At 46.6% G+C, this 12,516-nt stretch overlaps 1 protein-coding gene across 1 annotated transcript in view; it reads left to right on the top strand.

Annotated features, from left to right (window-relative positions):
* LOC140406448 (UDP-glucose:glycoprotein glucosyltransferase 1-like) overlaps positions 1 to 12,516 on the top strand; it is a gene marked incomplete at its 5' end in the record, with an annotated part of 110,826 nt that overhangs the window by 21,670 nt on the left and 76,640 nt on the right. The window contains one exon of the mRNA XM_072494487.1: positions 7,405 to 7,484. Coding sequence (XP_072350588.1) covers positions 7,405 to 7,484 — 80 coding nt within the window. The remainder of the gene's footprint in view (positions 1 to 7,404; positions 7,485 to 12,516) is intronic.

The following is a 12,516-nucleotide window of genomic DNA, read 5'->3' as shown; positions in this document are numbered from 1 at the left end:
CATGTACACTTCAACTTTTTCTTTAATTTAGAGTACCCAATTCTTTTTTTTCAATTAAGGGGCAATTTATTGTGGCCAATCCACCTATGCGGAACATCTTTGGGTTGTGGGAGCGAGACCCACACTGACACGGGCGAATGTGCAAACTCCACACTGACAGTGGCCCGTGGCCGAGATGGAATCCGGGTTCTCGATGCCGTGAGGTAGCAGTGCTAACCACTGTGCCACCATGCCGCCCCATGTAGTACTTAAACTAATGCTCAACTTAATAGAAGATTTTTTATCATATATGTTGGTTCATAGAACATAGAACGATACAGCGCAGTACAGGCCCTTCGGCCCACGATGTTGCACCGAAACAAAAGCCATCTAACCTACACTATGCCATTATCATCCATATGTTTATCCAATAAACTTTTAAATGCCCTCAATGTTGGCGAGTTCACTACTGTAGCAGGTAGGGCATTGGGGGCAGCATGGTAGCATTGTGGATAGCACAATTGCTTCACAGCTCCAGGGTCCCAGGTCCGATTCCGGCTTGGGTCACTGTCTGTGCGGAGTCTGCACATCCTCCCCGTGTGTGCGTGGGTTTCCTCCGGGTGCTCCGGTTTCCTCCCACAGTCCAAAGATGTGCGGGTTAGGTGGATTGGCCATGCTAAATCGCCCTTAGTGTCCAAAATTACCCTTAGTGTTGGGTGGGGTTACTGGGTTAGGGTGTAGGCGTTGACCTTGGGTAGGGTGCTCTTTCCAAGAGCCGGTGCAGACTCGATGGGCCGAATGGCCTCCTGCACTGTAAATTCTATGATAAATTCCAAGAGCATGTGATTTGGCAGCACAGCATAAGTTTTGTTTCATTGATTCAAGGAATGTGGGCGATGCTGGCTCGGCCATCATTCACTTCCATCCCAAATAGCCCTTGAGAATGTGATGAACCTTCTTGTACTGCTAAAGTTTGTGTGGTGTAGGTTCACCCAGGGTGTTGTTAGGAACGGATTTCCAGGATGTTGACCTTGTGACAAGTGAAGGAATGACGATATATTTTCAAGTCAGGTTTGTGAGTGGCTTGGAGGTAAAGGTCCTGATAGCTGTGTTCCCCTTTAGATGGCCGCCATCCCCATTCCATGGGCCAGGTCCGGGTTGGTACCCAAGGTTCATCCTGGGATGGAGAAGCGGCTGTTTCGAGCCTCGACTGCCCCGAGCCTCGGCTGCCCCTGCGCCATCTGGCTCTGCCAGCCCGAGTGTCTCCCAATGTCTGCACTATGCTCTCAACGCTCTCGACGGTGCATCTTCAGTGACTGCATTATGCTTTGTAGCGCCTCGGCAATGCCCATCTGTGACTGGGACAACCTCCGCAGCACCTCAGCCATTCCCATCAGAGAGTGGGACATGTCCCGGTGAACCTCATCAAGGTCAATCTGGCACTGGGCCACATCACAGTGAGGGGCGTCTTGGTAGCACAGGGGCGGCATGATAGGACAGTGTTAGCACTGTTGCATCACAACGCCAAGGTTCCAGGTTCGATTCCCGCTTGGGTCACTGTCTGTGCGGAGTCTGCACAGTTCTCCCCGTGTCTGCGTGGGTTTTGTCCGGGTGCTCCGGTTTCCTCCCACTGTCCAAAGATGTGCAGATGATGTGAATTGACCATGCTTAGGCCCTTAGGGTGAGATTACTGGGCTACGGGGATAGGGTGGAGGTGTGCTCTTTCCAAGGGCCGGTGCAGACTCGATGGGACTGCACTGCACATTCTATGAATCGGGCATTCTGCTAAGATCCTCAGCCATGGCCATCACCGACTGTAGGACGCGTTGGACATCTTCACTCATGGTGCTGACGACATGCACCAGTCTTTCCATTGCAGTCGCCACCCGAGCTATGTTGGCAGTGTTGGCCTCGGTGCCATGCAGTGCCGATGACGCTCCAGCGCCCATATCCTCTGGGATTCCTCCAAGCAGCTGTGGATCTGCTGGAGTGACACTGAAACCTCCTCAGAATGTTCCGGCTGCACCCTAACATCTCCATCTGCTCCGGGATGGCCCCTTCCATAGGCTCAGCATCAGACTGGGACCAGCTGGGTCCTGATATCCAGCTGACTTCCAACTGCTAACTTGCCTGGTGGTTCCTGCATCCACCTAATATCCATCAGCAACAGTGTGGTGCTCACCAGGTTGTGCCCCAGAAGCCTCACCACTAGCATTTCACACTTAAGTGCGTGTATCTGTGCTGGTGGAGGGTGAGGATGACAGCTGTGACACGACTATTACGGTGGCATCCCCAGAGCTCTCCTCCGATGTGATCTCATGGGAGGTTGGAGAGAGGGCTGCCCGGGATAAGCCAGAACCTCAAGATGATGAGAGGCATGGATAGAGTGGATAGCCAGGGACTTTTCCTCAGGGCGGAAATGGCTGTCACAAGGGGACATAATTTTGAGGTGATTAGAGGAAGATATAGGGGAGATGTCAGAGGTAGGTTCTTTACACAGAGAGTGATGGATGCGTGGATTGCACTGCCAGCAGAGGTGGTGGAGTCAGAGTCATTAGGGACATTTAAGCGACTCTTGGACAGGCACATGGACAGCAGTAAATTGAAGAGGTGTAGGTTAGGTTAATTTTAGATTCGGGTGAATGGTCGGCACAACATCGTGGGCTGAAGGGCCTGTACATAGAACATAGAACAATACAGCACAGGACAGGCCCTTCGGCCCTCGAAGTTGTGCCGAGCATTGTCCGAAACCAAGATCAAACTATCCCACTCCCTGTCATTCTGGTGTGCTCCATGTGCCTATCCAATAACCGCTTGAAAATTCCTAATGTGTCCAACTCCACAATCACAGCAGGCAGTCCATTCCACACCCTAACCACTCTCTGAGTAAAGAACCTACCTCGGACATCCCTCCTATACCTCCCACCCTAAATCGTATAGTTACGCCCCCTTGTAACAGCTACATCCACCCGAGGAAATAGTCCCTGAACGTCCACTCTATCTATCCCCCTCATCCTCTGATAAACCTCTATTAAGTCGCCTCTCATCCTCCTCCGCTCCAAAGAGAAAAGCCCTAGCTCCCTCAACCTTTCTTCATAAGACCTATCCTGCAAACCAGGCAACATCCTGGTAAATCTCCTTTGCACCCTTTCCAGTGCTTCCACATCCTTCCAATAATGAAGTGACCAGAACTGCACACAATACTCCAAATGTGATCTCACCAGGGTCATGTATAGTTGCAGCATAATCTTGCGGCTCTTAAACTCAAGCCCCCTGTTAATAAACGCTAACACACTAGGGGCTGGTTTAGCTCACTGAGCTAAATCGCTGGCTTTTAAAGCAGGCCAGCAGCACGGTTCAATTCCCGTACCAGCCTCCCCGAACAGGCGCCAGAATGTGGCGACTATGGGCTTTTCACAGTAACTTCATTGAAGCCTACTCGTGACAATAAGCAATTTTCATTTTCATTTTTCACTATAAGCCTTCTTCACGGCTCTATCCACTTGAGTGGCAACCTTCAGAGATCTGTGGACATGAACCCCAAGATCTCTCTGTTCCTCCACATTCCTCAGAACCCTGCCGTTGACCCTGTAACCCGCATTCAAATTTTTTTCGATCAAAATGAATCACCTCGCACTTATCAGGGTTAAACTCTATCTGCCATTTTTCGGCCCAGCTCTGCATCCTATCAATGTCTCTTTGCAGCCTACAACAGCCCTCCACCTCATCCACTACTCCACCAATCTTGGTGTCATCAGCAAATTTACTGATCCACCCTTCATCCCCCTCCTCCAAGTCATTGATAAGAATCACAAATATCAGAGGACCCAGCACTGATCCCTGTGGTACACCGCTGGTAACTTTTCTGTGACAGCCAGTTACTTATCCAATTGGCCAAATTTCCCTCTATCCCACACCTCCTTACTTTCTTCATGAGCCGACCACGGGGAACCTGAGCCTTACTAAAATCCATGTATATGACATCAACTGCTCTACCTTCATCTACACACTTAGCTACCTCCTCAAAGAATTCAATCACATTTGTGAGGCAAGACTTCCCCTTCACGAATCTGTGTTGACTATCCCGGATTAAGCTGCATCTTTCCAAATGGTCATAAATCCCATCCTTCAGGACCTTTTCCATTAACTTACCGACCACCGAAGTAAGACTAACTGGCCTATAATTACCAGTGTCATTCCTATTCCCTTTCTGAACAGAGGAACAACATTCACCACTCTCCAGTCCTCTGGCACTATCCCCATGGACAGTGAGGACCCAAAGATCAAAGCCAAAGGCTCTGCAATCTCATCCCTTGCCTCGCAAAGAATCCTTGGATATATCCCATCTGGCCCAGGGGACTTGTCGACCCTCAAGTTTTTCAAAATTGCTAATACATCCTTCCTCAGAACATCTACCTCCTCAGACTACCCGCCTGTATCACACTCTCATCCTCAAAAACATGGCCCCTCTCCTTGGTGAACACTGAAGAAAAGTATTCATTCAACGCCTCTCCTATTTCTTCTGACTCCATGCACAAGTTCCCACTACTGTCCTTGACCGGCCCTACCCTCACCCTGGTCATTCTTTTATTTCTCACATAAGAATATCAATGATTTGGAAGCAAGTGGCATTTAAGGGGCATCTAGTGACATTTAAGGGGCATCTTGACAAATACATGAATAGGATGGGAATAGAGGGATACGGACCCAGGAAGTGTAGAAGATTGTTGTTTAGTCGGGCAGCATAATCGGCACGGGCTTGGAGGGCCGAAGGGCCTGTTCCTGTGTTGTACTTTTCTTTGTTCTTTGTTTCTTAGTAAAAAGCCTTGTGGTTTTCCTTGATCCGACCCGCCAAGGACTTCTCATGCCCCCTCCTAGCTCTCCTAAGGCCTTTTTTTTAGCTCATTCCTTGTAACCCTCAAGCGACCCAACTGAACCTTGTTTTCTCATCCGTACATACTCTTCCTTTTTCCTCTTGACAAGACATTCAACCTCTTTTGTGAACCATGGTTCCCTCACACGGCCATTTCCTCCCTGTCCGACAGGGACATACCTATCAAGGACAAGTATTTGTTCCTTTAACAAGCTCCACTTTTCATTTGTGCCTTTCCCTGAAGGTTCTGTTCCCATCTTATGCTCCCTAATTCTTGCCTAATCGCATCATAATTACCCCTCCCCCATTATAAACCTTGCCCTGCCGTATGGCCCTATCCCTCTCCATTGCAATAGTGAAAGACACCGAATTGTGGTCACTATCTCCAAAGTGCTCTCCCACAGACAAATCTAACACTTGGCCCAGTTCATTACACAGTACCAAATCCAATGTGGCCCCCCCTCTTGTCGGGCTATCCACATATTGTGTCAGGAAACCCTCCTGCACACGTTGTACAAAAACTGCCCCATCCGAACTGTTCGGCCTATAGAGGTTCCAATCAATATTTGGAAAGTTAAAGTCACCCATGACAACTATCCTGAGACCTCCACACCTATCCATAATCTGTTTTGCAATTTCTTCCTCCACATCTCTATTACTATTTGGGGGCCTAGAGAAAACTCCTAACAATGTGACCGCTCCTTTCCTATTTCTAACTTCGGCCCATATTACCTCAGTAGGCAGATCCCCTTCAAACTGCCTTTTTGCAGCCGTTGAACTATCAAGAACAAAGAACCCTTGATTAACAATGCTACTCCTCCACCTCTTTTACCACCTTCCCTACTCTTACTGAAACATCTATACCCCAGAACCTCCAACAACCATTCCTGTCCCTGTTCTAACCATGTCTCCGTAATGGCCACAACATCGTAGTCCCAAGTACCAATCCACGCTCCAAGTTCATCTACCTTATTCCGGATGCTCCTTGCATTGAAGTAGACACACTTCAACCTACCTTTCTGTCTGCCGGTACACTCCGGCGACCTTGATACCCTCCTCAGTACCTCACTACTCTCAACACTGGCTTCTGGACTACAGCTCGTTTTCCATGCCCCCTGACAAATTAGTTTAAACCTCCCCCCCCACCCCCGGAAAATCTCACTCCCATGATATTGGTGCCCCTCTGGTTCAGGTGCAAACCGTCCTGTCTGTACAGGTTCCACCTTCCCCAGAATGTGCTCCAATTATCCACGTACCTGAAACCCTCCCTCCTACACCGTCCCTGCAGCCACGTGTTTATCTGCACTCTCTCCCTGTTCCTCACCTCGCTAGCGGGTGGCACCGGCAACAAACCAGAGATGACAACATGGTTTGTCCTGGCTCTCAGCTTCCACCCTAGTTCCCTAAATTCCTGTTTTAAATCCCTGTCCCTTCTCTTACCTATGTCGTTGGTACTGATGTGTACCACGACTTGTGACTATTCCCCCTCCCCCTTAAGGATTCTGAAAACACGGTCCGAGACGTCACAGACCCTGCCACAGAACCGTCAACTGTCCCTCTAACTATCGAGTCCCCAATAACTATTGCTTTCTTGCTCTCCCTCCTTCCTTTCTGAGCCACAGGGATGGACTCAGTGCTGGAGATCCGTTCACCGTGGCTTACCCCTGGTAGGTCGTCCCCCTCAACAGTATCCAAAACGGTATACTTGTTACTGAGGGGAACGACTACAGAGGATCCCGGCACTGACTGCTTCCTCGCAGCCCCTCTCACCATCACCCATCTATCTTGATCCTTTGGAGTAACTACATCCCTGAAGCTACTGACCACCTCTGCCTCCCGAATGATCCGAAATTCATCCAGCTCTAGCTCCAGTTCCCTAACTGTACTGTGCTGTAATGTTCTATGTTCTATGTTTTATGTTTTATGCTCGAATTATGAGAGGAGATCTAATTGAGGTACAGAAGATGACAATAGGTATTGACAACGTACACGTAGAGCGGATGTTCCCTCTTGTGGGGCAATCTAGAACGAGAGGTCATAGTTTTAGGATAAGGGTTAGCAAATTTAAAACAGAGACGAGGAAAAAGTACTTCTCTTAAAAGTTGGAGAATCTGTGGAAGTGGATGGCGGGTCATTGGGTAAATTTCAGGAGCAGATAGATAGATTTTTAATTAGTAATTGTTTGAAGGTCTATGGAGAATGGGCAGAAAAGTAGATTTGAGGCCACAAGGAGATCAACGATGATCGTATTGAATAGCTGAGCAGGCTTGAGAGGTTGAATTGCCTACTCCTGCTCCTAGTTCTTATGTTCTTCCAGTCCCGCCAAAGGCGACCCCACACCCGCACCCCGCGACGGGTTCCCCGGCGATAGGGTAAGTGAGCCATTGCCTTTCGACTTTGGCAGAACCAGTGACCAATAACATGCCGCCCCTGTCATGGGGAAAATCACGGTGAGGGGAGAGAAATCCCAGCACATGATTCTAATTTGTTGATCACTTTTGCCTGCTTTAAAATGAACATAATAAAACATGAAAATATTTGTTTTTGTTCAGGTATTGCTTCAGGTGATCAATATGAAGCTGAAAGTTTTCATGAACTGCAGATCAAAACTTTCTGAAATGCCTTTGAAAAGGTGAGAAGCGCTTGCATGTCACTCCTGTCACTATGCGGAATGCCATTATGCCCGTGTAGATTAGTTAATTCATCATGATCTCTCTTAAATTGTTTGTTGACAACAGAAAACTGCAGATAAAATACCAATGAGTAAATTTATTTTGCCTAGAGTAGTCATTTAGAGCACAGAATGAGGCCATTTGGATTATTGCGATCATGCCATCCCTCCACTGAGCAAACTAGTCCAAATCCATTCCCCTGCTCTAACCCTGTACCCCTAAATGTTTATTTCCTGCAAATCCCCATCCATTATCCTTTCCAGTTTATTTCCCGTTTCAGCACTTTCGTGGGCAGCAACTTCCTGGCCATTACTACTTAAAAATAGTTCCTCATCACATACCCCCTGCATCTCTTGCATAAAATCTCCAATCCCTGCCTCCCGATTCCTTGTACTATATGCTAATTGGTACTGTTTTTCTTTGCCTACCTTGTCCAAATGAGTCAAGATTTTACAGCTTTATCAAATCTCCTCTCAATCATCTTTATTCCAAGGAGACCCAACCTAGCATTTTCTAATCTTATATTTAAAATCCCTATTCTTGGATCTATTCTAGTAAATCTCTTCTGCATTCTTTTGAGGACCCTAACATCCTTCCTAAAGTCTACTGACCAGAACTAAACACAGTGCTCTAGACGGGGCCTAAACAGAACTTTACAGAAGTTCAGCATAACTTTCCTACTTTTGTACGTCTCTATTTATGAAGCCCAAGGTTCCATATGTTTTGCTGACCACTTTATTCTCTGATCCCCTTGGTCCTTCTGTTCTTGCACACTCTATAGATTTATATTGCCCCTCTTTATTCCTTATCCCAAAATGCATCACCTCACACTTCTCTGTATTGAATTCAATCTTCTATTTATCTACCCATTCTACTAGTCAATCTATATCATGTTACTGGTGATGTGTATCAGCCGCACTGTCTGCTACACTTGCAAGTTGGGTACGATCAGCAGATTTTGAAATTTTACTCTTTATTTATTGTAATAATTCCCACGGGACCCACAGGATAAGAATTGGCATCTTCGGATGCTCCCGGCTTGGACTGGATGTACTGCTCGCTGCTTTGCGGACTTTAATTTATTTAACTTAATACATTTCTAAGTTTAAATCTTTCTCGAGACTCCTTTGAATATTATATTTATATGTAGCAAATAAAGTAATGGTTCCAGAAGTTGACCCTTGTCTACTCTCCTCCGGTCTGAAAAATAACTATTTACCATGACATGCTGTTTTCTGTCTTCAAGCCAATTTTATATCCAATTGGACACTGACCCTCCTATTCCATGACACTCAGTTTTACAACACATACGAACAAGTAGGCCATTCAGCCCTTCGAGCCTACTCTGCCATTTAATAAGATTGTGGCTGATCTGATAGCAACCTCAAATCTGCATCCCACCTACCCCCGATACAGCCAGCTTTTTAGATCATACTTTGACAAAAAATGTCTTAAAAAACAAAAACAACATCAACTGCATTTGACTCTGGACCCTAGAAGGTCTCATGGCATTAGTTCAAACATAGGCAAGGGGACCTACTAATTACCACCTACCCACCTCTCCTGAACTGATGAATCAGTACTCCTCCATGTTGCTCATTGGAGGAAGCATTGAGGGTAGCTATGATGCAGAATGCACTCTGGGTGTGGATTTCAATGTCCATCACCATGAGTGGCTCGGTAGCAGCATTGTCTGAGCTGGCCAAAAGGACATTACTGTTAGACTGGGTCTGTGGTAGGTGAGTGAACCAAAAAGCTACTTGATCTAATCCTCACCAATATACCTGTCACACATGCATCTGTCCATGACAGTATTAGTAGGAGTGACCACCTCACAGTCCTGGTGCAGATGAAACCTGTCTTCACATTGGGCATATTTTCCATGTCAAGAAACAGATGTAGTGATTTATGTTTGTGATGTTGAATATTAGAAATGGTATATATATTTCAGTGAGTTTAATTTAGTGTTTCCTGTAAGAAGGCATTAAAATTTTAATTAGATTCATGTTAAAAAAGTGTTTGAAATAAAACCCAAACCCCATACATGCAAACTGTGTCTGCATTGTTTAGAGAGTTTACTAAATGAAAAGCAAACAAGAGGGGAAAGAAGGACTGAGCTGTTGCTTAGTAACCAGGGACCGCTGTTACGTTAGAAAGACCTTTTGAGATTCGTTTTAACTGAACCCAGGGCAGTTGGATGCTAGGGAGTGATAGAGAAGCAGAATTAATATAATGGAGTAATGGGAAGAAAGCAAGTCCCAGAAACTAAAGAAGAAGTAGTGATAGAAACCAGAGAGTGAAAAGGGAAGCCGCCAGAAGATTGAAGATGAAGGGAGAGAAGGCACTGGAATATGAACAAGATATTGTTCATTGAAGTTAAAGACAGAGCTGAAAATGCAAACCTGATGAGTTGGCTCAAGAGAAACCAGCGGATAGAACATACTTAGAAAATAGAACAATACAGCGCAGTACAGGCCCTTCGACCCACGATGTTGCACCGAAACAAAAGCCATCTAATCTACACTATGCCATTATCATCCATATGTTTATCCAATAAACTTTTAAATGCCCTCAATGTTGGCGAGTTCACTACTGTAGCAGGTAGGGCATTCCACGGCCTCACTACTCTTTGCGTAAAGAACCTACCTCTGACCTCTGTCCTATATCTATTACCCCTCAGTTTAAAGTTATGTCCCCTCGTGCCAGCCATTTCCATCCGCGGGAGAAGGCTCTCACTGTCCACCCTATCCAACCCCCTGATCATTTTGTATGCTTCTATTAAGTCTCCTCTTAACCTTCTTCTCTCCAACGAAAACAACCTCAAGTCCATCAGCCTTTCCTCATAAGATTTTCCCTCCATACCAGGCAACATCCTGGTAAATCTCCTCTGCACCCGCTCCAAAGCCTCCACGTCCTTCCTATAATGCGGTGACCAGAACTGTACGCAATACTCCAAATGCGGCCGTACCAGAGTTCTGTACAGCTGCAACATGACCTCCCGACTCCGGAACTCAATCCCTCTACCAATAAAGGCCAACACTCCATAGGCCTTCTTCACAACCCTATCAACCTGGGTGGCAACTTTCAGAGATCTATGTACATGGACACCTAGATCCCTCTGCTCATCCACACTTTCAAGAACTTTACCATTAGCCAAATATTCCGCATTCCTGTTATTCCTTCCAAAGTGAATCACCTCACACTTCTCTACATTAAACTCCATTTGCCACCTCTCAGCCCAGCTCTGCAGCTTATCTATATCCCTCTGTAACCTGCTACATCCTTCCACACTATCGACAACACCACCGACTTTAGTATCGTCTGCAAATTTACTCACCCACCCTTCTGCGCCTTCCTCTAGGTCATTGATAAAAGTGACAAACAGCAACGGCCCCAGAACAGATCCTTGTGGTACTCCACTTGTGACTGTACTCCATTCTGAACATTTCCCATCAACCACCACCCTCTGTCTTCTTTCAGCTAGCCAATTTCTGATCCACATCTCTAAATCACCCTCAATCCCCAGCCTCCGTATTTTCTGCAATAGCCTACCGTGGGGAACCTTATCAAACGCTTTGCTGAAATCCATATACACCACATCAACTGCTCTACCCTCATCTACCTGTTCAGTCACCTTCTCAAAGAACTCAATAAGGTTTGTGAGGCATGACCTACCCTTCACAAAGCCATGCTGACTCTCCCTGATCATATTATTCCTATCTAGATGATTATAAATCTTGTCTCTGATAATCCCCTCCAAGACTTTACCCACTACAGACGTGAGGCTCACCGGTCTATAGTTGCCGGGGTTGTCTCTGCTCCCCTTTTTGAACAAAGGGACCACATTTGCTGTCCTCCAGTCCTCTGGCACTATTCCTGTAGCCAATGATGACATAAAAATCAAAGCCAAAGGTCCAGCAATCTCTTCCCTGGCCTCCCAGAGAATCCTAGGATAAATCCCATCAGGTCCCGGGGACTTACCTATTTTCAGCCTGTCCAGAATTGCCAACACCTCTTCCCTACGTACCTCAATGCCATCTATTCTATTAGCCTGGGGCTCAGCATTCTCCTCCACAACATTATCTTTTTCCTGAGTGAATACAGACGAAAAATATTCATTTAGTATCTCGCCTATCTCTTCAGACTCCACACACAATTTCCCATCCCTGTCCTTGACTGGTCCTACTCTTTCCCTAGTCATTCGCTTATTCCTGACATACCTATAGAAAGCTTTTGGGTTTTCCTTGATCCTTCCTGCCAAATACTTCTCATGTCCCCTCCTTGCTCGTCTTAGCTCTCTCTTTAGATCCTTCCTCGCTACCTTGTAACTATCCATCGCCCCAACTGAAACTTCACACTTCATCTTCACATAGGCCTCCTTCTTCCTCTTAACAAGAGATTCCACTTCCTTGGTAAACCACGGTTCCCTCGCTCGACGCCTTCCTCCCTGCCTGACCGGTACATACTTATCAAGAACACGCAGTAGCTGATCCTTGAACAAGCCCCACTTATCCAGTGTGCCCAACATTGGATTTGGTTTTGGGTAATGAACCAGGCCAGGTGTTGGATTTGGGGGTAGGTGAGCACTTTGGGGACAGTGACCACAATTCGGTGACGTTTACGTTCAGGATGGAAAGGGATAAGTATACACCGCAGGGCAAGAGTTATAGCTGGGGGAAGGGAAATTATGATGCCATTAGACGTGACTTGGGGGGGATAAGGTGGAGAAGTAGGCTGCAAGTGTTGGACACACTGGATAAGTGGAGCTTGTTCAAGGATCAGCTACTGCGTGTTCTTGATAAGTATGTACCGGTCAGGCAGGGAGGAAGGTGCCGAGCGAGGGAACCGTGGTTTACCAAAAAAGTGGAATCTCTTGTTAAGAGGAAGAAGGAGGCCTATGTGAAGATGAGGTGTGAAGTTTCAGTTGGGGCGATGGATAGTTACAAGGCAGCGAGGAAGGATCTAAAGAGAGAGCTAAGACGAGCAAGGAGG

This window comes from Scyliorhinus torazame, unplaced genomic scaffold, assembly GCF_047496885.1.
Source record: "Scyliorhinus torazame isolate Kashiwa2021f unplaced genomic scaffold, sScyTor2.1 scaffold_533, whole genome shotgun sequence".
In the NCBI taxonomy this organism is placed as follows: domain Eukaryota; kingdom Metazoa; phylum Chordata; class Chondrichthyes; order Carcharhiniformes; family Scyliorhinidae; genus Scyliorhinus; species Scyliorhinus torazame.
The sequence above is the reverse complement of the archived record's forward strand: the minus strand, read 5'-3'. Positions and strand labels throughout refer to the sequence as shown.